Here is a 24,185-nt window from a genome sequence, read left to right as displayed (position 1 = left end):
ACACCGGACACATCGTACATAAAGACATAAAAATTGCACATGCAATAAAATTGAAATGTTTGCAAAACAGATGCAGCTCGGGCGGATACATCCGTTACAAGTGGGATGTGATGTTTTACCTCCTTTTTGTTGCTGTGATCTGCTCCATATTCGGCTTTCCCAAACACAGCATCGATCAACATTGTTGCGCAAAAGCGATTTTATATAGTTTGAGCCTTTCGCGACTCTTAAGATTTGCTCTCTTGCTTTCCCCTGGGGCAGAAATGTAAACTCATCAAACTGACCACTCTACTTATTACAACGCCTGCAGCTAAATTCGACACTCTACCACACACGCAACACAATCTAGCGCGTCGTTAAAAGCAGCGTCTTGCGCGTATTATATTTCCTATCGCACACTCCCGGCACGATGAGCGCTAAACAGTAATCGGAAAAATCATTAACCCACCCTTATCGACCGGCTGCCATCGGAAATAATTTATCTGCTGTGTGTCTAGGTATGTGTAAGTGACTCCCCAATCTATATAACCGAACGCCCTCCAACACGCCACTGCTAAACGATGACATATTTAAATTCTCTTTTAATTTTTATCTGATTTTATGACGGCAAGCGTTTGCCATGGACCGATCGATCGGAGCTCTGCTCTGCTAAATCCTCCACCACACTCTGAGCGCGATCTGCCCGTGATCAATCGCTGATCTACATCTGCGCGCGGACTGCAGCCACATAATTAATTAGCTTTATGTAGATCGCGTAGAAGCGCGCACCCAAAGCAATCGATCGCCTTCGGCCATGAAATTCGCCAAACCCTCCAAACACACCGCACCGCGCGGTGTAAAGCCGCGCGAAGGCCACCTTTAGGCCCTGGGCTGTACTATCTGCTGGACGAGATCAGCAATGAAGAAGAAAAAAAAAAGGCAAAGATCTCTCCGCAAATCTTTGAGTGAGTTGTGAAAAATGTGCTTACTCCGAGCCGACCGAGTCCAAAATCCTAAATCCGATGACAAATCTTGCCTTTCTGGCCAAATAATCAATTTCGCGACTTCCGGCAGGCGAATCGGTTGAGACGAGGGGGTTCCAAGCGCCCCTTCCCCTAGCAACCGGTTTTTCGGGTGCCCCTCCGAAAGGACGAGAGCAATCAATTAGCGTTTGCGTAATCATTAGAATGATTGCAGCCCACGGAGAACTAGAACGGCTCCGATCGCGATGCACGCGGCGCGCTCTAATCGATGAACGCCATCATTACGCGCCCAGTGCGATTATCGTCCGCGGTGTGCGATCACCGGTGTGGCGCAGGAAAAGGGCGTCGTCACAGTCACAAACGGCAGCAAACAGCAGTGTCCATCAGCCCGGGACAGAGACGCTCAAACCGCTCAGCTCAAGGTGAAAGGCAACCGCACCGCGGGCTCCCCCGGATCGGTGAACGAACGATCAATATTCATGAAGCTGGCTCCCTCTCCATGATCACCTCGAAATTAATTGGTTCTTCTAGATCACGCGAGCGTACGAAAGCGCGTACGCCCCGGACATCATGGACGCTCGGGACGCGCCGAGGGTAGAACTTCGGCGTATGATCTTGTTTGATCGTGTGCGCGGCTTTTTCACGGCGGCCCTATCTAATGGGTGCACGGGCGGAGAATGTTGAAATATGATATCTCCACCGTCCACAGTCTCACAGGCTGCAAGCGATTGCACAGTTCCATCCAATGTGACTATTCCTTTTTTTTTCGCGGCAACTCTTGGGCAGACTTACTTAGACCCGGGACTAATCGAAACTGGGCTAATTCACTGCTGGCGTTCCAATTTCGGACTGGCCGCTGTCCGCTTAATACCAGTAGTCGCCCGGAGGCTACCGGAGCTAAATCACATCCTTGAAAATGTTTCTATCCATCTGCGGTGCAGCTGGATATCTTTGCGAGTGACTGGACATTGGAATTTGCCAAATCCATTCCACCGCACGCTTCGAAAGGGTGTGCTGTAAGCGAGCAGTAGATCTATTCCATTCGTTTCAGTTGCTCGGCGAGCAATACCAACCCAGAGTTTGACTCCTTTTAGCCGATTGCTGTTTGGAATGTTTTAACGGTTCTCGCAAGGGAGTCAAGAAGCGATTCAATCACACTAATCAGAGCTCCTCGAAGCACTCTCTGGAAAACTCTGCAAACGACAAGCTCATCAAGATGCCTGCGCTTCTCGGCCAGAAGCTCTTGCCGGGAAAGTGAAAACCTCACCGTGCCTGTCTCAGCTCATCTCACACGCCGATCTTTCCAAGGGAAGCCATTACACATCACCGCACACCCACTAATCAGAGCAATTCCGAACGAAGACTGTCGGCTCCTTCGCCGAGGCTCCAATGCTACCGCGTATCGACCGCCAATTCAGCTGTCACGAAAATAGATACCTTTCCTAGCGGGACCGATTCTTTCCAACACCGGATTCGAAATTACCTCGCGTGTAGCCCGAGTGCACTATCAAGCATGGGCTACGGGTTTTTTAGTATAGCCAGGACGGCCTGTCCAACAAAACGATAGCATCGGGAGGATGCATTCACCGCGGTCGCGGTGCTCTTGATTGCACCGGATTGGCCCGCACGGTTCAAAAAGTTGTCAACAGGTTGACTGGTACTCCCTTGTGTACGATTGCACCGTTTTCACCTGTCCCAGAGTCAGAGTTTGCAGATGCAAAAAAGGGAAGCTATCGGGCTGTAGCATCCGCCAGCGGATTGGATTGCATGGAAATTAATGATTCAATTAATGCAAACGAACGGCGCTCTTATCGTGTCGTCGGCTGCAAAAACATCAAACACGCCAGGACAAAACCTTTGCAGTCTGTTTGTTGACCTTATTTTTCGTTTAGAGGGGCTATTTCCACGTCCAAGTGTGTGTCTGTGTACCAATTGGAGCGAAGTCGTGAATTTATAACGTCTCAATTAAGACCGCCTGTTGCGACTGCCGTGTTGTGACAGCGGAGGCTTTTTAATGCCCCTTTTTTGCACACAAACACACATCACCAGCACACCACCTATCGATCGGTCGTGATCTTGGAAAATGGAAAACTCCCCCAGCTTGCCCTAACCCCACTACCTTCCCCCTTTATTACTAGATGAAGACGGATCGAGATCTGATAGGAAAGTGACGACCGCGATGCGACGCGATGCACTTTTCTGCTCCAATTTTGCTGCGGCCCATCAACCGCAGAGTAAAGTTTTCACCCCAGCTCCGTTTCGGACCGTTTCTTTTTCCGTGTGCGTAACCGTTCCCGTTCCCGGCTGGTGCGCGTATCTTATTTCCGGTGCGCATCGAATCGGCCGCGTTTGATTTATTGCCACATTCGCCACAAAACCAACCGTGGTCCCACTTTCGTCCGGCTTTTGAAACAGACCGTCGTTGTTGTTTATATTTATTATATGTTATATTTAAAAAGAAAACGCGATGCCACGATCATGCACGTCACGGAGAAGCGATTGCGGTTCCCAGGATCCAGTTACCCGCCCGGCTGACGACTTCCCCGCGAAGGCAGAAGAGGCGGTTATAAGGCGGTCGGCTTTTACCACTTAACGCCGTCAATCGATCACTTTGGAAGTTTGGGGAGCTTTGGAGGCTCCAAGTAGAATAAAACACACAAGACAACCAGTCCATGTATTTGGAGATACAAAAGATGAGCTTCATGTCTTCTACCCCCGAAAAAATCTCCTCCAAAAAACGGGTCGGCAAAGTACGGAAGCCCAAAAATGTATCAAATTCTCACCGGTACGGCATCGATCAACGACACGCCGACGGTGGACAAGAAATCCATCACGCAAAGCGATGTTACAAGCGATGTTGTAGTTCCCCTTTCTCCTCCCGTCTCTCTCTCTCTCTCTCTCTCTCTCTCTCTCTCTTTCCCTATCACCATCACCTCAAATAGCATTAAAACGTCACCACGGGAATGACGAACCAAAGCAGCTACCAGCCACCACTAAGATATCTCTGCATGTGCTCCCGCTATCTCTGCCCGCTGCCGAAAATGTGTGCCACCGCGATCTCATCTCTCAAGGTCTCGGTGTGTCCGTCCGTCCGGCCGTCCGTCTCGGTTGCCGGCACAGCAGGGAGCGCACCACGCGATCTACGCCGATCCAAGCGTGATCCACGAAAAGGCTTCTGTTTTAATCTTCTGGGTAGCAGTAGTAGTCGCGCCTATTCCGAACCTTCCAGCGATCTCATAAATCCACCGCCGAAACGTGAGCAAGACGTGTCTGCAGTGGACGGTGGACAGTCTCCGTTTTTTTTTCGGGTGTAGGAATAGACATCAGATGCACTATTTCATCAAAAACCACATGAAATGTCAATCTCAGATCCGTTACTCACTGCTCTCTTTACAACCCGACGACGACCTCTTCAAACTGTCTAGCCTAGGACTGACGATCATCTGCATAACAAGCCAATCCTGCCCTGCCTGCCAGTCAGTTTGCTTATTTTCCCTTCGCCTCGGCATGTCTTCTACCGAAATTCTTCCCCTGATCCAACCCAATCGCCACGAGTAACATGTAAATGAACACCACACTGTGTGTCACACACCGCTGTGTGCCACTGCCGGTTATTTTGAATAAAACTGGAAATGAAAGAAGCTGCCGGTAGCCTCCGAACCATTCCAACCGCTTCCAACAAGACCCATTTCATGTCAACCCTCTCGCGGGCACTCCAAACCTCCCCCACCCTACTAAGGGGGGACGAAATGGAACTTTCAATTTAATTTGATTGTAGAAATTAGATACACTTTTTAACCAGAAAATGTCCATCACTCAATCAAACAGGCAAGGAGCAGGAAGCCGCGCAAAAGAAAATGCCTTTCTGCTTCCACCAACGCCTCCCCACCACCTTCCACCGCGATCCTAGCGCTCCTACGAGCTCCTACGAAATGGGACGAGTGCGAAGGCATCTTTATAAGGAGTCTTCAGCGCCCGCCTGATGAACGATCTCACCCATCTCGGGGCAGGGACGGAGTTACGAATACGATACGGCTACGAGGCGGCTTCACCGCAAGACACACCGCACCCGTCCACCGGGTGTCGCGGTGGCTGTGTGCGCGGTCAGTTGCAAACAAAGCGCAAACGGCATCTTCAAACCATCTCGTGCGGGGACGGACGGGTGTATATAGGATACGGCTACTCCCGATGTCCGCTTGCCTCCCCCCCGGATGGGGTGGCGTGATGTGCGCTGAGGCTAATGATGATGAAGATGATCGTTCGTCACCGCCCAACCGATTGGGCGTGAAGAGCGGGGAAAAGGGTTTCGCCCTAGGTATCGTAGGCACGGCCATGCTAAACAGGAGCGAAGCATTCCTGCACAGAAACCCATCCCCAGGTGCTCCAACCTCAGGTTTGGTAATCGAATATTGTGAGATGGAGCAGTTCATTTATTTTCGGGACCATTCAGCAAAACCGCCCGAAAGATGGATTAGTAGGATAGGAGCGGTGTATGTGCAAAAAAAAAAAAGAAGATCAAGCAGGAATAAATATATCAGTCTCGGAAGGCACAAAGCACTGGGTACAAAGTATCACTTTTGCGGTTACCACATGATTCACTGGGCAAGGCACCACAACCCAGAGAATGGGTAAATGAGATGTTCGGGGATATCGTGTTTTTTCGGGTCTCTTGTATTGGATGGTATATCCATCAAAAGTCGTTTGGAATCCGGTCAGAAATCCGATTAGAAGCTCAATCACGTGGAATGGACGCTTTTTTTGGTTTCCGTTTGAGAGAGCGATTTGAATGCCCCAGAAGTTCGACGCATAAATGGAAGGTTTCGACACAGTCGCACCGGGTAATCAATCATTAGGTTCTTACCTGATGCCTGCACATTTAGTTTGCCTTGGGCTCTGCGATCTTTGCTTTAGATTGGAAATTTGATTGAGATTAGACAAGAATATGGAAGATCTTTTGAGATCCTGAGTTTTAGTACAAAATGTTCAAAAAGTTCAATTTTGTTTGAGATTTAAGCTTCAAACTAAACTCAAGAAGTTCTTACTTGATCCTACAATGTCTCTAATCTCTCAATGGCTTTACCTATCCAGACACAATCGACTTCGTTCCAATAGTCACCAACTCCGTCGTAGGTAGATCATCCGCCGTCTCGATCACTTCGCGCGCATGACTCGTAATGATTATTTATATTTATTCATAATGGAAAAACGACCCAGTCTCGGGTTTCGTCCGCAACTGCGACTGCTCGCACGTGCTTTCGATCGACTCCTCAAACGCTCAAACGCTCCGATTCCGTGTTGTCGTCGTTGCGCCGTCGTCTTCATCGAACGTTTGCATTTGGCCAGCCAGATCGTGGCGTTTGGCAAAGAAAGAAAAAACGGGGCCTACAATGGCTCGTGCTCGCGATTAACTCCCTCTCATCCCTTCCACCGCCGAATCAAAGGATTCGATGCAACGAACGGACCGGGCCGGGCATTGCGGGAACAGTAATAAGTACGGATTTGCAGTGTAAAGTTTATTTCCTCTGCTCCATTGCGCCTTCGCAGCCCTCTTGTCTGTTTGCTGGGGTTTGTTAGGGTTTGTTTTCTTTATTATGCGCATTTCGAGCTGCGAGTTTGTGGCATTGTTTCGATCAGCATACACAGTCGCTGACTGTTTGGCATGTTTGTTTGGAGCAGGGAGAAAGGGGGTCTCGGGGGCGCCTTCCGTGGACGTTATTTATTATTTTCAAATCAAATTTATATCAATTTCTATACATTCGTTTAGTGTGCAGCGTTCCCTAGCCCTGCTAGTAAAGGTACGACGGGAGGAGCTCTAACACGCTTCGCGTATTTATTAAGCCTATTAAAGGGCTGCTGCTGCTGCTGCTAGGAGTTGCAGTTCTGGATATGGCCCGGGACCTAACGAACCTAACGATTCCAACCATTACCGTAACGGTGGTTGCGCAATCAAGAAACGAGTCCAATACGAGATAGAGCAATTTGATATTGTTTTTTTTTTTGCCGTCTTGTTTTTGTGCAGGGAGATGACAATATTAATATCAGTGGAGTTGAAGTGGAGTTAAAGATATTTGTTTTTGAGCTGCAGTATCTTCAAGCATTGATTTGTAACATTGATAGCAGCTTTCAATACAATTGCAATGATATATTGCTTTACAGATTTGCGTGATCTCAATCGCAAAAGACAAAGATCAAGTTGATGATTATTGTCCAGAATACGATCCAATATGTTTCGTTCCTTAAATTGTATCGTTTACATCCAATACTCTTTATCGTCATACGATGAAGAAACGAACATCATAAGCTGGTAAAGACGTATTCCCACTCCAACGGCAAACCTGGGATGGCTTCGGTACCATACCAAACCACCAAACCAAGAAGCCGTGAAGCAATTTGAACATCATTATCCACACAATCTTTCTACAATCGGTACAAATCATTTCACCCTGGAGACCTCTCTGCCCCTTTCTCCTAAGCCCTCTCTTGTATTAGTCACCCGGGTTTTCAGGAGGGGAGGGGGATACCATCCAACTCCAATAGCACCGCGAACGATAATGATCGCGTATCACGATTCCCATTTTCGCATGACGTTTCGGGAGATTGCTGCGTTGCTTTTCAATTTCCAACCTCCAACGGCTCGTGCGCGATTGACCACGACGGATTCATTCGACCTGTGTCTTTCTAACCTTCCCTTCGCAAGACACGATGAAACGGAACCATACATTCATGCTCCCTAACCTAGACGATCCAAAGCTTTTTCTCTGTGAAAGACGAAAGACGCAAACAGAGAGGGACGCCCGAAAACAAACACACACAGTTCCGTGACGAATTTCGAATAGACCAATGTGTACCAGCCAAGAATGATCTCTCCAGTTGCTTCTCCGGGGGGGTTTTTTGCGGAACTTTTCTCCGATAAGATTAGGAGGGGGTGTGGAAGGGAGCTTCAAAGAAAGTTGGCCAGAGCACGCTCGCCAAACAACACTCAATGCCTTCTCGGCGTGCGCGCGCGCGCGCCAACCGAAGTGGTCGACAAACACGACCGGCAACACGCGATCAAACGGCGTTTTGCTCCAAACTGTCCCGATTGGAAGATGTTGCGCTGCAGCTCGAGGGACGCACTGAAAGTAGCCAGGCAGTCAGGCAGCCCACGTGCCATTCTGCGGGGTCGTGCGCCACACTTCGGGGCGCCCATTCAGATGCGCGGCCGAACAAATAATGGGCTGCTCGTAAAAGGAAATCTGGAGCAGGCAGGCAAGCGAATGGCACAAAATTCGCACTGCAGCAAAGAAGGCCCAATGCAATGACCCTCCTGGTTGCGCTGCGGTGGCTTTTGCGGTATCGCCTGCAACGCGCTTTGTCTTTGGGTGCCATTTCCGTTTTGTCCGCTTTCCAAGGTCCGGTCCGGCAATGGATTGCAACGGACTGCATCATCATCGTCGACGTGGTCCTCCTCGATGCCACCATCGCTCTCTCCGTCTAATGCCGTCCGCTGGGCGCTGGCGAAGGTGCGAAGGGCGGTCTCTTTTGATTAACATTCCAAGTGGTCGCTGTAGTGACAGTCACCGGCCTGCCGGGTGATTGGTGACTCGGCACGGCCACTAGACAATATCAAAAGATGATAGCAAGTTCAATATTTGCTCGGCGACAGTTGGGCGAGCTGACAGTGCCCCTGGTGGAATGGTCTGAATGGTGCGAATGGACGTTGCGGATCTCGTTCAAACTGGGTCGCAATCACGGGTCGCCAGGCGATGGTCACTTTGTGGTTCCGTGTGGACGTACTTCATTTGTTTCACCGCGCCCCGGTTCGTCCCGGGCTTTTTCAGCGATTGTCTTGCAGCTCTCTCAATAGAAATCATTGTTATTGCGAGGTACATCTTTCTAGGGGTCTTAACGGGCACTCTCAACATCTTCTCCTCTTCAAACTGCGAGGTTCTTCGCGCCGACACGCGGAAATGAATGACTCAATTAAGATCCCGACGGTAGTCGCACGCGAAAAGACATTTCTTCCTCTTTTGTTCTGTATACTCTATTGTTGTGTTTTTCTTTCTCCTATCTCGTTCCAGGCTCTTTAAGTAGCTGAACAACTACGCAGAGACGTTTCCCCATCCCCCCACCCCACTCCATCCATCTTTCTCTCTGCCCCGCGGTGACACAAAAGCGACAACAACGGCCGCAACCGTGATCTGTGCGCATGCAGTGAGGCGCAAGATGCGCGAGAAGGATCACTCACCGCGCAAGATGCTGCCCAGTCCAAAGCAAGGCGCGGTCTATCCGCTGCTCGGTCTCGGATCCACCCTCCCGGCCCCGTTCGATCTCTCGCTCGTCAACCGTTCGTCCTCGTCGAATCTGCTGCACCAGCAGCAGCAACAGCACCAGAGCCTCACCGAGCAACCGCTCGATCTTCGGGTGGAGCGCAAGAAGTCTTCTGTCGGTGGCGGTACCGGTGGTGGTGGTGGTGGTGGCACATCAACCTCCACCTCCTCGGACGACGAAACTGACCCGCCGCGAGCCAGCTCGACCGACAGCAAGGCCGGCAGCAATGTGATATACTTTAACGATAACAACAACAACTCCAACAACAATCTGAACAACAACCACAGCAAGCAGCCGTCCGACGGTGACAAGAGCCCGAGTCCTACCAACCACAACAACAACAACAACAGCTCGAAGTACACCAACAACAATCACATCAACATTAAGGATGAGTTCCGAATATCGAGCCTCGCTAATCACAGCCCCAGTGCGCTGTTCTCTGGACCGCCCGGGCTTAATCCGCTCATGCTGGAAGCGATCGCCAAGGCTGGACTTCCACTGCCCTACCGTGGTTCCTTTCTGCCGCCGCGCTCGTCCGCTTCCTACGATCTGCAGCGGTTAAAGGAGCGAGAAGCACTCGCCGTCAGCTTGTCGCAGCTCCGCCACAACGCATCCAACAGTGGAGGTGGTGGCGGCGGAGGCAATGTCCTGAACAACAACAACGCCAACATCATTAACCACAATCTGCCGGCGGGTGCTGGCGGTACACCGGCGCCCCACGGCAAGAACAAGGATCGGTACGCGTGCAAGTTCTGTGGCAAGGTGTTCCCGCGCTCCGCCAACCTGACGCGCCATCTGCGTACCCACACGGGCGAACAGCCCTACAAGTGTCGGTACTGTGAGCGATCGTTCAGCATCTCCAGCAACCTGCAGCGGCACGTCCGGAACATCCACAACAAGGAGCGGCCGTTCAAGTGTGCGCTGTGTGAGCGTTGCTTCGGGCAGCAGACGAACCTCGATCGGCATCTGAAGAAGCACGAGGCGGATGCGGCCGGACTGGGGCTCGGACTAGACGAGCGACTACGAGCAGCACGGCGGAATAGTCGCGGCATACCGGAGGATTCGTACTTCGAGGAGATCCGATCGTTCATGGGCAAGGTGACACAGTTGCCGATCCCGCTACGATTGCAGCACCAGCAGCAGCAGCAGCAGCAGCAGCAGCAATCTCCCTCCTCCCAATCCAACGCCGGAGGTGACAGCCCGTACGGCAGACGATCACAAACCCAGCAGCAGCACAACGATGGACACAACGATACGCACTCCTCCCGCAGTTCGACACCGTCGGACGAGGAACCTGTTTCTCCGGCAGGCGGCAGCATCGGAAGCCCCCAGCAGGACATCCAGCCGGACATCAAGATGGAGACGAACAACAACGAGGACGGGGACGAACCTTTACAGGTCACCTGACCTGGGGTGCCCGAGACCCGCGGTAGAGAGCTAGGGTGTACCTGCTGATCAGCGCACGATCACGTTCCAGAGAGAGAGAGAGAGAGATACGGAGAGCGTCATGGTTCCTTCGGTACAGTATTTTAGTTCCATTCCATTCCACTGTACTGTAACGCAGTCAGAGCACACGGAGCACCAACGGTCAAAGCCCCGTTCAACCACTACTATTCTACTACTGTTACGGACAAGCTAACTACTCAAACCCGCAAGGTACAATCGATCCTAAATCGTAGCCTTTAAGTAAGATCGTAACGCGCGCGCGCTCTTGTTACGTTACGTTACGTTACGCTGCGTGTTACTACCAACCCCGTTGTACTTATAGGAAAGACTCGCAAACAAATCAACACTCGAGAGATTACCATTACTACCCAATCGTTCGCGATAACGGCCCCGATCTGCCGGGTCGAATTTATAGTATTTGAAGCAACTAAAACCGTCTTAGAAACTAGGGTAAAGCACTAACTAATTCTCGAACGCTAGTTAAATATGTTGTGTGGTACGCGAATGTTCTACGCGAACTGCTACGAAACACGGTGATAAAATACTCCTTTGTGCTTTGTTTTGTATGATTATGGGGAGGGAAAGAAGTGGAGGAAGAAGCAGAAAAGTAATACGAAACCTACTTGCCATACCGATCATATGCTCTTGCTTCCTCGATAAGTATCGTAAGTGTGTTTAAGAGGGCGCCTTTTTTTAAGATGTTTCGTTTAACTTCCATTACCGTTTTACCAGCTAGCTGTTACTGTTACGAACTAATGTTTAGAAAAAAAACAAAGGCACGAGAGCATCAAGTTGGGAAAAGAGACAATCCATGGTACTCGAAAACGAAAAGTAATTGTTCAACCAAAGCCAAATGTAAAAATGCTGCTCGGGGACGTGCTGCCACTTGTCGGAGAAGGTGACGATCAAGTGACAACTGTTGGGGATGATTTTGGAATTAAATAAAAAGGGAGCCCATCAATCAACACGTCCAGCAGGTGGTGTATGTGCCGAATGAGATGAGGGAAAATGTCTAGACTCTAGCTGTGGCGTTACTCGCGTACTCGAGTGAGCGAAAATGGGCGTGAAATGTTATAGTATTGTTGAGTTTTAGTTCTTCTAGTAGATAGCAATGTTGGATAGTTTAGTGAGAAGCACCACAGCTGTGTTTGTTAATTAGTTACGTTTTACATATCGGTTTCCGTCTCTTTTGCTCTCCTCTATTCACAACACTCACGCGCTTGCCGGGATTACGACCAATCGAAAACTGAAAAAAGGAAACCAACCACAAGATGTTCTAATTAAGTTTTGCAAACACGTGAACCATAAACCACTCTTCTTGTCTGCCGGCTTGCACGCCGTCAAATAACCGCTGCTGCCGCCATAAAACGGGCACTTTTGGGGTGGAGTGGCAAGAAAATGGCCCTCCACTCGCATAAAACGGACCCGCGGTCTCTGATCTCCGATAACACCTCAATGTTCCGATGGTTTGTAGTAGCCCGATCACACTTTAGGACGATCCGCAGCGTGATCGTAAACGTTGTGGATGTCTTCAACTTACCTTGGAATGGCAGTCAGGTACCGTTTCGTTTCTTTTTTTTTTGCCAGACACAGCGATACAACGCTCCTGATAAGCGGTTGATTCAGCTGATCTTCAGAAGGTTGTCTTCGGTTGTGCTCTGGAGAGGAAAATTGCACAGACAAGAAAAAGCGTGGCAATTAAACATGAACACGGAGACAGAAAGCGCGGTTGTGAGCACTTACCAACCAACAGGCTTGGTCGATTCTGGAGATACGAATGCCGATTCTGGATGAAAGATACCACCAGCCGTTAGCCCAATACGCGATAGGGGAATTCTAGAGGAGAAAGAGCAAAGCAAAAGGGGGAAAACAGAAATACATTATCACAATTAAAACAATCCTACATCACGCCACACGCACGCTGTTACAAATTAGTTACCAACTTAGTGAGATCAGAAACATCAGAAACACACACATGGCAGAGGAGCGGTCCTAAGCGTTTACAGAGCCTTAATGACAGGTTAGAGAAGTTGCAGAGGCATGATCGCCACACAACGTCTCTGCCATGACCGGCCACGAGAGGAGTCCTCTCCCTGTTTCTTGTTTGTTTTGTAATGTAATGTTTGTTTTATTGTTTTTTGAGAGAGATTTTATCTGTTTTACAACCATTTTTTTGTACGTTTTATTAGTCCAAATATACACACGCGCACCAGCACACACACACGCAGTTACTTACACAAGAAGCAGCTGGCGAGCACCTAGAAAAGAAAAAAAATAGGAAAAAAGATTCGATGCACTGTCTCGCCGAGGGCAACGAACCAAGTGCATCGAAGATAATGTAAGATAATAAAGGTAAATAAATAGCACACTAATCATAGATAAACAAAAATTGCAACACAAAACCGCGAACCCGATACACCAATCAATGCTGCAGAAAGCAACTCCAACTGTTACTAGCTAATTGGGTTGTTCCATTCTACGCCATCTTTCTTTTTGCTCTACTCCTTCTGCGGGAGTCTTGTTTAGTGTTCTTTCTATGTTAGTTTTATGTTTATTTTCCTCCTTCTCACTATCGTTTAAGTTTATCACAACAAAGTTAGTGAGTATTTCTCTTCCTTTTAGTTATTTGTTTTACTCAACCTTAACTACGTCTACGTATAACTGCTTCTCTCTGATGATGATTTAATTTTACAATGCTACCATTATGATTACCGCGGTCTTTTGTTTTTTAAACTAGTAAATATGTAGAAACTCAACACACAAACAAAAAAAAAACATACAAAAACTACAAAGCCCATACCCAACCACAACATCCGACAACCTATGGCTTTAGTTTAGTAAGGCTACGCTTTGTACATGTATTTAGAAAAAACCCCCCTATTACTGTTACTGTGTAGTGAAGTGAAATCAAGCGATAAAATAAATATCATGCACGAATAGATTGAAAAACGCGAAATAAACACAACTGGCTGTCGTGTCGTTTTCCTATAGGTAACACTTACCTGAAGGTCTTGGTATTACCGAGATGTTTCTGGTGCAGTTCCAGCACTTCAATTATCTTTACGGAGTCGTTCCAGCTGTGCTCTTTCGACATATTATTCATGATGCGTTGCTGAAAACCTGATCGATTGTCGCTTTTCCGCTGCTTTTCGGACGAATATTTGCAAAGTTCGGCTGCCGTTTGTAAAGGTTTGTATTTAGAAATTATGTATTTTGAGCGTTGAGTTTTGTCATTGGTGTGACATAGGTTTGTGTGTGCGTGTGTGTCTGTCCCATGTCCCCTTCTTTGACCCACACTACTAGGCTCTACTCACAATATCACAGTTTCAAATTATATACCATTCTAAGAAGATTGTGAAACAAATGGATTCAAAAAGGTGAACAAAAATAAACATTCTTAATACAGCTAAATCGAGTCTTTTCAAGTACGCAGGAGGAGCACATGGTTCTAAAGTAAGTACTGCTAAAAAGCAATTCGAAAAACAAATACCACACCACACATACCACACCCCGCGATAGATGCACACCTAATACTTTCCCGTCACATTAAAGGTACGTTAAGCTACACACGTTTATCTTACTGTATGAAATATCTTACGCTTGTCGTTTCTTACAAAACTAGCTGGAAAACTGGTATTCAAAGATTGCCCACACTCGAACATGAAGACAGAGAGAGAGAGAGAGATTCAGAGAGATTGGCGATTTCTCTCATTTCGGCACCGAACTGGGAGCGTTCTGTTACGCCTTCTATATCTTACACATATAACTGGTTTAAATTGCTCTTGTTAACTAGTGAAGAAAGGATACTGGGTTTAAGGGAAACTTACAGTGAGAAGTGGTTTGAAATCTGTTTTCGTTTAGCTACACATATGGACGTTATAGAGAGAGATAGGAAAGATATTGTGTGCCTGTTTGTTTATCCTGAGCGAGGTAACCTTACTCGGACTAGTATGCCTTAGGCGCGGCTTGATCCTTTTACTTCCATGCCACCGGGAAGAGCATCCACTTTTGCAGCTCGTTCCGCACATCGCACGGCCCCAGAAACAGTTCATACTTGTCCTCGCCATCCTCCCGGGTGAGGGTAGCGCTCCGCTCGAGACACTCCGTCCCATCGCCAATGTTCTTCAGATGGTACGTGTCCGTCTCGTACACCCAGCGCTGGTTCGGCTTCTGGCTGCCGCAGGTAACCATCTTAATCTTCCGCACACCCTCCACAATTTCCTCCCCATCGATGCTGGTCTTGCGGAACGAATCGAGACAGATGCCTTCGTCCGTCATGACGCGCCCATAGTCGTCAATCACAAACTGCTCGTCGAGCACGTTGATCAGCAGCGAACACTTTTGCAGGTACGCCTGCCCGTACGGTTGGTTGATGGCCGTGTTCGTTTTCGGCTTGTGCAAACAGTACGGGCTGTGTTTGGCCGCCTTCATCGAGTCGCCGATGCGCTTCACATTCTCCGTGAGGTATTTGATCAGGAACTTCCACTTCAGCTCCGGGTTGAGGTTTTTGATGATCAGATTGATCTTCTTCATCAGCGTGAGGTACTCCTGGTAGTCGAACGTGGACGTTAGGTCGATCGGTTGGATGCGGCCGAAGAATTTGTTCGGCGCGGGGAAGAAGTTTTGGGGCCACACCTGGCGGAGGTACCAGTCGAACGATTTGCAGTTGAGGTTGCGTTTCAGGGCCAGTCGGTTGGAGACATTCTGTGGAAAAGGAAGACTTTCGTTTAGTAAATGGAGATAAAATACCATTTTGAGGGGTCTTACCAAGCTTTTGAACTCTTCGGTGCCCTTGTTGAACTTAAAGAAGAACTTGGCCCAATCATCCATCCACACAAGAGCCACTCGAGCTAAATTTTCGTTCAAAATCTAGAAAAAAAGGGAAAAAGTTCAAGCAAAACACTCTTTGCTCTGCTCTGAATGGCCTTACTTACCCCACTCACTCCTCCAGGGAACGTGTACGGTGAGCTCTTCCGAAACAGATGGCCAACATGCGAGCAGGGCGCAATCTCAACCTCCCCACCGCACTGCCACACCCGAAACGACATCTCCAAATTATCGCCACCCCAGATCTTCAACCGCTCATCGTACGCCCCAATGTCAAAGAAGTACTTCCGATCGATCGTAAACAAACCACCCGCCATCGCCGGCGTCCGGAACGGGGTGGTCGTGTCCTTCCTTCTCTCCGCCAGCTCCTCATCGCTCAGCGTGTACCACCGAAAGTGCAGCGGCCAGTTAAATGCACCCCAATGAAACTCGAAGCTCTTAATGTACGAGAAATTATCATCCGAAATGATATCAATCACCGGGCAGACCACCTTCTTTGGGTTCTCCTGCACCCGGGCCAGCAGCGGCTCCAGCCACCCGGGCGAACACTCGCAGTGCGCATCGAGAAAGGTAAGCGTATCGCCCGTTGCCATCCGGGCGCCGAGCAGCCGGGCCGCAACGAGCCCTTCCCGTTTGTTTAACCTCAAAATGGTCACGGAAAGGGGAAGCTTCTGAACGTAGTTGTCAAGCTCGTGCTTCAGAAACCGTCGATCGCTGGCGTCGTCCACGAGCAGTATCTCCCGCACCAAGCCCTTCGGTGAGCGATTGATTACGCTCCACACAGTTCGCAGCAGCACCGACCAGGCCTCATTGTGGAACACAATTATGATGGAAGTGGTGGGCAGTTTGGCAGGGTACAGCTTCGACACACACTTCGGCTTGCGCACATCCGGTAGACTACGGTTCAGTGCGATCCGGTCGCTGGCCAGCAGGTTGTACCGATTGATCTGAAACAACTGTTGCATCTTGAGCAGATCCTTCGCCTGTATCACGACCGGATCACCGTGCTCGCCGACGCCCGGTATCGGGTCGAAGTTGTTCGTGTTCATGAAATCTTTCGACAGGTTCCCCACCGTCCCGACGCCCACATAGTGGCCCACGATCTGCGGTATCCGTGGTCGGTCGGGGAATTTGTTGCTCCTGGAAAAAAGGCCAAACAAAACAGCAATTAGTTTCCCCAGAAGCTTGCGCTGGGGTGTAAATGTTAATATTACCTCACATGCCGGTGATAGTTTATAAACTTCTCGAACGAATATTTCGATATTAAATAAAACAGGTACACGCTAAACACGAACGAAATAATGATGTACACGTAGAAAATCTTAACCCGCAGCCGGAACATCATCTTGAAAGCTGCAACAATCGCTACAATATGGCGTTGGCGAATACACCGGAAGCTCTTTTACACACTTTAACACTTATAATACTGCTTACTGTATAATTTGGTTCTTAACTAAAAGAATTAAAGTAATAAAACGTGAGCGCAATTTTGCACCATTTTCGCGTAATTTGTTGTTTTCGTTGATGTGAGTGTGTGTTTTTTTTTCTAGGCCCACCAATTTGACACAAAAACAGTGCGGGCGACAGAGTGACCAGAAATACCGATTTATCTGTATTCCTACCGATTTTTTATATGCCTACCGATTCACAGATGACCGCCCTAAAACTACCGATTTTCCATTTATCCTACCGAAAATCACAGATATTTGATTTATCAGTCGTTTAAGCTTAATCTGTGGCGCTTGGGTTGCTGTTTCAAGAATCGCTATCCTCATTTGTTACTTATCGCGCTGATGCCCCAAGTGCCACAAATTCACTAAACGACCACTAAACGGCTTCTAAACGACTCAAGTTCTCTACCTAAACGGAATATAGAAAGACTTCGTTTAGCAGACGCCAAACGACTCATGCATTCTAAAAATAGCAAAAAAGCTGGTGGCGCTATCTGTTGGTGGGATACCCCAACCAGTTGAGCTTCATCGCTTGGAGGAGAGCTTTCTCATTTCCTCTGTACTGTTGTATGGTTTCGCATTGAAGTTATGCATCGCTAGAACTAGAACGGCGATACGATTGTTTAAATACTAAACTCCAACGGAAACCACCAGCACTGAAGCAAGTGAGATTTGAGCAATGGTCATTGGTGTTGATACCCACGTATCTAACCACACGACCATTTATATAGATTTTTGCTCAGAAAGTTAGAAGGCTATATAGGTCATAATAAAATGCAACTTGTCGAAACACATTGCAAGAAAAGGATAGCAATATAATGATGAGTTGTAATACGCCATCTATTGATCAAACCAATGAAGCTGTGGAGCTTTCATTTTTTTTTCTATGGATATTCAATTTTCCAGTCGTTTAAGCTTAATCTGTGGCGCTTGGGGCACGTTTGTTTGCCTGGCACATTTTAGTTTTATCCGTTAAAATTTAATGTTCCTAATAAGTAGACTATGTCAGTTGTGGGGATTCCGAGAATTGCTAGCCAAAGAAAATCATTTAAATTTGAATTTGAATCTCGCTGTCGGCGGTTAAAGCTTACCCGACAGACAAAGATAATTAAATTTTCAGTCGAAGGGTAGGTACAAACACACGGTGGGGGTCCAGCCCAAGATCGGATCCGAAGTCCGTTGTTTTGGGCTGAAAATTAAAAATGGCGGATGGAGCGCCTTCACGGAGAGAATGCGCTCTATTGCATGCCTTTAAAATGCACGAGGCAGAGCGCCAGTGAGTGCCACTGAAAAGAACGCTCGCTCACGCTGGTTCATTGTATTTTCCTCAGAAATTGAAGAAAATGAAGAAGAAATTGATCGTTAAAATAATTGATTAAATTTAAATGGTTTCGTTCTCAACAGTGCTCCTGCCGAAATCTGCCAATATAATCTGGCCACACTGGCTCGCAGGGCAAAAGCTCGCTCGAAAGGTCAAAGACCGTCGCAAAACGTCAAAAGCGACCGTCGCCAGCGCCTCGAAATCGTTGCGAGTTTCGCTCGCCGGCGACCAAAGTGTATGAATATCCGGTTTGCAGTACATGCGACGTCAGTTTTGACGTTTTGCGACGGTTTTGCGACGGTGGCCGCCAAAAAGCTCGCCTTGCCCTGTGGGCAAAGTGACCAGAAATATCGATGTATATATATATATATATATATATATATATATATATATATATATATATATATATATTTAGGGTTTGAAGGAAAAAATCTCAATTTTTTAATCATTGAACTATAAAACTCAGCCAAACAATCAAATCAATCTAAATAATCCAGCGAAAATCAAATGACAGCACGTACGAGAAAATCGTATCCAAGGAGCACTGCTGCGGCCCTAAGCGATCGGGGTGAGCCCCTAGAAAAAGAACTTGCCACCACTGAGAAAAAAATGCTCATCTTAGTTCTTCTTTGGCTTACAATTCCCAGTACAATTTTCACATCGACACTTCAGAAAGACCTTCATTTGTGTAACCGCTGACCCAAATCTAATCTATATCTTAGATAAAGGATGCATATTCTCGTGAGATGGAAGTTTCATTTTGCGCATTAGGTCCCCCCCCCCACCCATCCCACTTAACACTTCTTTCGCTTTTACTTTTTTTAACTCAGTTAAGTTTTGAGTTTTAATCGTCTTGTGTACAACCGCCTTTGGATTAAAGAATCGTATCGACTTCAAATTTTTAAAATGCCTCAGAAAAGATTTTTTCTACCCACAACAGTGGGAACAGAGTAGGAACAAAATCGGACAATTTTAGTATTGCAGCAAGTTGTGTGTGTTTTCTTTTTTATTTTCTATTTAACAGTAAAGTTTGCAAATGGAATATCAAAAATTGTTTGAATAATAATGAATAAACGATTACAGACAAAACCGACGGAGTACTTTAAAGTTTACGAAATTTAATAAACAAATTAAATGGAATGCAGTGGAAAATAAATTATTTAAAAAAAAACGATTTAAATCGGAATTTATCCAATACCGATCGTCTACAACCAGATGCGTTCTCCATTCAACCATCAACCAACAACTTTCTTTTTCAAAATTATAGGAAGTTTTTTCATCATCTAGAGTCAGTAACAACATCCAGAAATTTGGAGGTTCAAAGATATATTTGTTTCCTCTTCGTTCCAGAAAGCCCTGATGGAATCGATTTCATAACAGTTTCCAGGAACTCGTCCTCAAAAATTCAATCAACTAAATCAATGGCTTATTTTTTGATAACCGATCAAACACACACATACACACTTACCACACTCTAGTACAAGCACTCCCTCTGATCTCACACTCATCGTAGTACAATGAACCAATTTTTGGCCCCGAACGTAATCCACAACATACATGCGCCAACAAAATTCCCATGAAGCCTTACGAGCCCCGCAAGGCTTGATTACGTTTCGGTCGATTCCCTTTTTTATTTCGCCAGCGCAAAGGGCCCCACGGGTTACGGGTACGAGCAAGCGTACGTACGTCATGCCCATTCAGAGATTTCCCGAAACTCCGAGCGCCAAAAGACCAGGGGGGGTTCATTCCCGGCTGTACACGCGCGAAGCCACCAACCGGGGCGTTCATTTCCGAGTAGAAAAGCTCTCGCGTTGAGAAGCTTTCGGGAAAGCGAAGGGAGCTAAGGGTGAGCAAAACATAAAGCATAACAAAGGCATATTATGGAAATATTTTTGAAAATGCCAATCAAAAACGTGTACGTAATTTGATTTCATAACCGGTTCAATTTCCTTGCTTTTCCTTTTTTAAACATTACTTAACCTTTTTGGAACTATTCCAAGCTCATTTCTCTCACCCACCAACGTGTTTTGATGAATTTTGCCGGCAATTTGTGCTCTCCGCACGCGCTCTGGCGTTTCGTTCCGTTCAACGACACACAACCAGAGCGACTCGACGCGTGACTCGTGACCGCCGGTCGACGTCATTCAAAGTTCGCTCGCTGCCGCAGCAAGTCGCGCGGACGCCCAGTTCCAGCACTTCCTTCCCGAGCCACCGGAAGCAGCGCCCTACTGCGTGAGTGTGTGTTTGTGTGTGGTGGGGCTGTGTTTTGTTATTTGTTATCGTCGTCATCACCCACCGACCAAAAAGCCTCCCTCTCCTACAGGCGACAGAAGGGAAAGTAAAGGAATTCTTTGTGAAAATTCAAGACAAAGAGAGCGATGTCCTGAGGAGGTGTTGTTTTTCCGCCATTCATCATCCTCAGCGGGTGTGTGAGGGTGATTTTTTATTGTTGTTGTTTTCCATCGTAGCTGATGTGTTGTTGCGCCACATTACGTGTGTTAAACCGGTGACCAAATACGGTGTGTGTGTGTGTGCGCCATAGTGAACTAACTTTCTTCCCGCGTTGAGGTCCGAGGACCGTTTTCTGGAGCTTTGTTTTTCCTTCCAGCAGTCACTGCGCAAAAAAAGGTGATGTAGTAGCATCAGCAACTGTTTCCGTGTGTCTGTGTGTTTGTGAAATTAATTAAGCTTTAGTGACGCATCAGAAGTCTGTGATAGCAGTGTGAGAGAGACGCTCTGGTAGGACGTCGCACGCAAAAACCTCGGCAAACCGGGAGTGTGAATAGATTGTCATTTATCTTCCCCTACAAACTCGTATTCCAATTCTATCCCATCTACACACCAGCAACAACGCAACGCGTGGTTGCATCACGTTGGGGGTGCAAAACTGCAGCGCTGCAAGTGTGCAACTGAGGCGTATCTGTATACGCGAACCCCCGTAAGTATCGTTGCTATATTTAAACGCAGCCAATGTATCACGCACCTTGTTGTGGAGGGGGGGTGGTGGTTTTTTGGGGGGGTGGCTCGGGAGATTACCTAGAACCGTTCTATTGGATTGCGCAAAAAAAAAAATACGCGCGCCATTTCCAAACGACGAGACGCCTATCGACGCTGAGACGCAGTAAAAGTTCACGGTCAAACAGGGTATTCATCTAATTCATCCTCTTCTCAGCGATAGGCACCACCACGTTTTTCCCTCATTTCTTCACATTCTGTCTGGGTTTTTGGTGTACGGGAATACGCGACCGTTTTGCGCCCGATGAGACATCGATGAAAAGCAGCGCGAACGAGCAAGGCTCACGTGAGCAGTTGCGTGAGCGGGAAAAGCCCTGGCGCGAGAATGAGATGGAGAGCGCTGTCCGTGTAGGGTTGTTGTTGTTGTTGGTGGTGGTGGTGAAAAGCCAATGTCCGAACGTGCTGGTGATGTGGATGCGGGACTGTCATCCTCTTCCTCCCCGTACCAAACGTTGATAAAGCTTTTGGAAAATGGATGATTAATGGTTAGGCCCTCGTGTATCCGGAGGAAATTTGAGCCACTTCCGAACGCCGGCCAGCCGGATGTGAAAGCGAAGCGACGACTAGACCCTCAAATAACAAGAAAAAGAAGACGAAGAAGAAGTAGATGGCAGGTTAAGCTTATCGTAAAGCATTCAGACAGTGCGGGATTATGTTTTCTCGACGGGCAGAATATATCACACAACAGACAAAGTGAGACGCTACGCGCGCGATGCCGTTTACGCTTTGACGAGAAGCTGTGTTGCCTGTCATGTGGAAGGTTCACGCCGTTTTTGGGACGCAGTAGTGAATCTGTCCCGACGGGCGATGACGAAGGTATCGCCGCGCCGGATAGGCAGGTTTCAGGCTACCTTCTGTGTGTTTGTAGCTTTTTTTTGCTGATCGAAGATGGGTTTTTATCCGACAATCTTTCGCACGTGAATGCGGGTTCTTTTGAAAAGGCAGTGGGGCAACAAAAAAACAACGAGAAAGAACGTATGTGTGCTTAAGAATGTAGACTGTTTCGGGATTGATGGGTGTTATTTTTTATTGGAAGGGAGAACATGAATGGTTTAATGTGTGGGAAATACAGAGCTTTGTTTGGGAGATGTAGGTGGATATATTTGAAGAAAGGGGCTAGAAGTTGATTATGAAAACGGATCTATTAGAATGATGCATTGATCGATTTTGTTCAACTTTAAGCACAAAAACTTTTGAATGACATTTAGTCATCAAATAGGATATTAACAACAATAAAATAATTGTAAATGAATAAATAAAACTGTACATAATTTATAATATTGCATCATAATGTAGCTCATACGTCTCTGCTTCAACTTATTTATTTCCCAAATTATAATTTAAGACTTTTTCAACGTTTTACGTCGTTGTAGTTTTATCCTGTAACAATGCAAAATACATTACTAGAATAATTTACTCTTTCTGACATATTTGAATGTTTCTACTCCATATTTCGTCGTGGAATAATTATTTCACCGAGCAGTAGGTCCACTCCACCGACAACCCTTAGGCAAGCCTTCCACTTAACTCAGCGGATTACTTTCGAAAATCCCAATTTCGCCCACTCAGAAAAGCGATGTGGAATGTGGAATCGTTTATTCATGTAACATTATGCGTATTGTTTGGGAAACGAAGCAGTGCAGAGAGAAAGAGAGAGAGAGAGAAAATAAAGCACAAATAAAGCATGTTCCGGGTATAACAAGCTTACAATGAACCAGCAGCAAAGCATTCCTGCCAATGCTGTTGCCGTATAATTTCCATTTTCCCGCGCCGGATCGGATCCTCCAATCATCCCTTAAATGCTGTTGCTGAGTGAGAGAGAGAGAGAGAGAGACAGAAAAGCTACAGCAGCGAAGAATCATTAAGGCCTACGCTTTACAGGACTTGCCTGGCGGCAAAACTATGCTGTTCCATTTGCCCACTCCAAGAACGTTCCTTTCTTCTGGGCCCACCTCAACGCAACCGGTCCAATAGCGACTGCCTCAATGGGGGTGAGGTAAATATTTAATAAAGCACCAGCGAAACGAGGGAAGCCTCCCCAAGCCCGACAGCACAGCGCTGCTTGGAAAAGCTCGATTCATTGTGAAATTGAATGAAATCGAGCAAATGTTCGTCTCCGTTTGCCATCTCTTTTTCTCTCTCGCTTTCCCTCTCTATGAGCTTGCTAGGATAGTTTTCCCTTCGTAGTATTTACGCTCGAGGATGCAAAGGAAGCAAAAAGGAAGCACTAGTACTACCAGGCAGCCCGGCAGTTTGACATTCGAGCGCACCTTTCGCCGGCTCTTTTGCCAGATAATGAGCCCTTCCCCCCTCAGGGCTGGACGGAATGTTGTACTCCTCCTCCTGCGCTGTGCTGAGCGTTGTGGTGCTTCACTTCTTTAATTTGTAACCTTTCGGGGCTCTGTGTCACGCGAATGCGAAGAATGTCCCGTCCCATCGCCCACCGACTGCAAGCTTTCCTTAACCTTTCGCGATTGTTATTCGCGCCGCCAGCGCATTGGTTTGTTATTTCGCAAACTTACAGTAGTTTGCAATATTTACATAACATGCTGAAGCTCTGAGCTCAAAGCTCTTGCAAAAAGTCGCACAACACAAGAAGGGCACAGTAAAAACAATATTCATTCAAATGGGAAACATTTTCTTGTCCGTATTTTGTTTCCCATTTTCTTTTTTGTTCGGCATCTGTAATCAGGATGACGTTCAGGCTTGGGGAGACGTCAATTTGGAGCTCGTTTTTCGATTCTCGACCCCCGACGTTCGACGTGCGCGTCCGCTCGTGGTGAAATCCAATTTCCTTCCCACCCAGCACCGGAGCGGGCAAAACGTCGTAGATGAGAAAGCCAAAAGCCTCTC

At 47.3% G+C, this 24,185-nt stretch overlaps 2 protein-coding genes across 4 annotated transcripts in view; one reads left to right on the top strand and one right to left on the bottom strand.

The window, feature by feature from the left end:
• Positions 1–13,672, top strand: part of LOC121596927 (protein glass-like) — a 71,348-nt gene extending 57,676 nt beyond the window's left edge. For all 3 annotated transcript variants that reach the window (XM_041922322.1, XM_041922324.1, XM_041922323.1), the window contains exon 4: positions 9,023–13,672. In XM_041922322.1, the coding sequence (XP_041778256.1) occupies positions 9,168–10,679 (1,512 nt within the window). In that variant the 5' untranslated portion in view covers positions 9,023–9,167 and the 3' untranslated portion in view covers positions 10,680–13,672. The remainder of the gene's footprint in view (positions 1–9,022) is intronic.
• A 221-nt stretch (positions 13,673–13,893) lies between these two features.
• On the bottom strand, positions 13,894–17,085 carry LOC121597463 (polypeptide N-acetylgalactosaminyltransferase 3). The gene is made up of 4 exons (XM_041923235.1): positions 16,760–17,085; positions 15,653–16,685; positions 15,486–15,587; positions 13,894–15,422 (listed from the first exon to the last, which is right to left on the bottom strand). The coding sequence occupies exons 1-4, from the start codon at positions 16,888–16,890 to the stop codon at positions 14,694–14,696; spliced, it is 1,995 nt and encodes a 664-aa protein (XP_041779169.1). The 5' UTR covers positions 16,891–17,085; the 3' UTR covers positions 13,894–14,693.
• Positions 17,086–24,185: the final 7,100 nt, after the last annotated feature.

The sequence above is a fragment of the Anopheles merus genome, chromosome 3R, assembly GCF_017562075.2.
Source record: "Anopheles merus strain MAF chromosome 3R, AmerM5.1, whole genome shotgun sequence".
NCBI lineage: Eukaryota > Metazoa > Arthropoda > Insecta > Diptera > Culicidae > Anopheles > Anopheles merus.
This window is presented reverse-complemented; position numbering and strand designations above follow the sequence as displayed.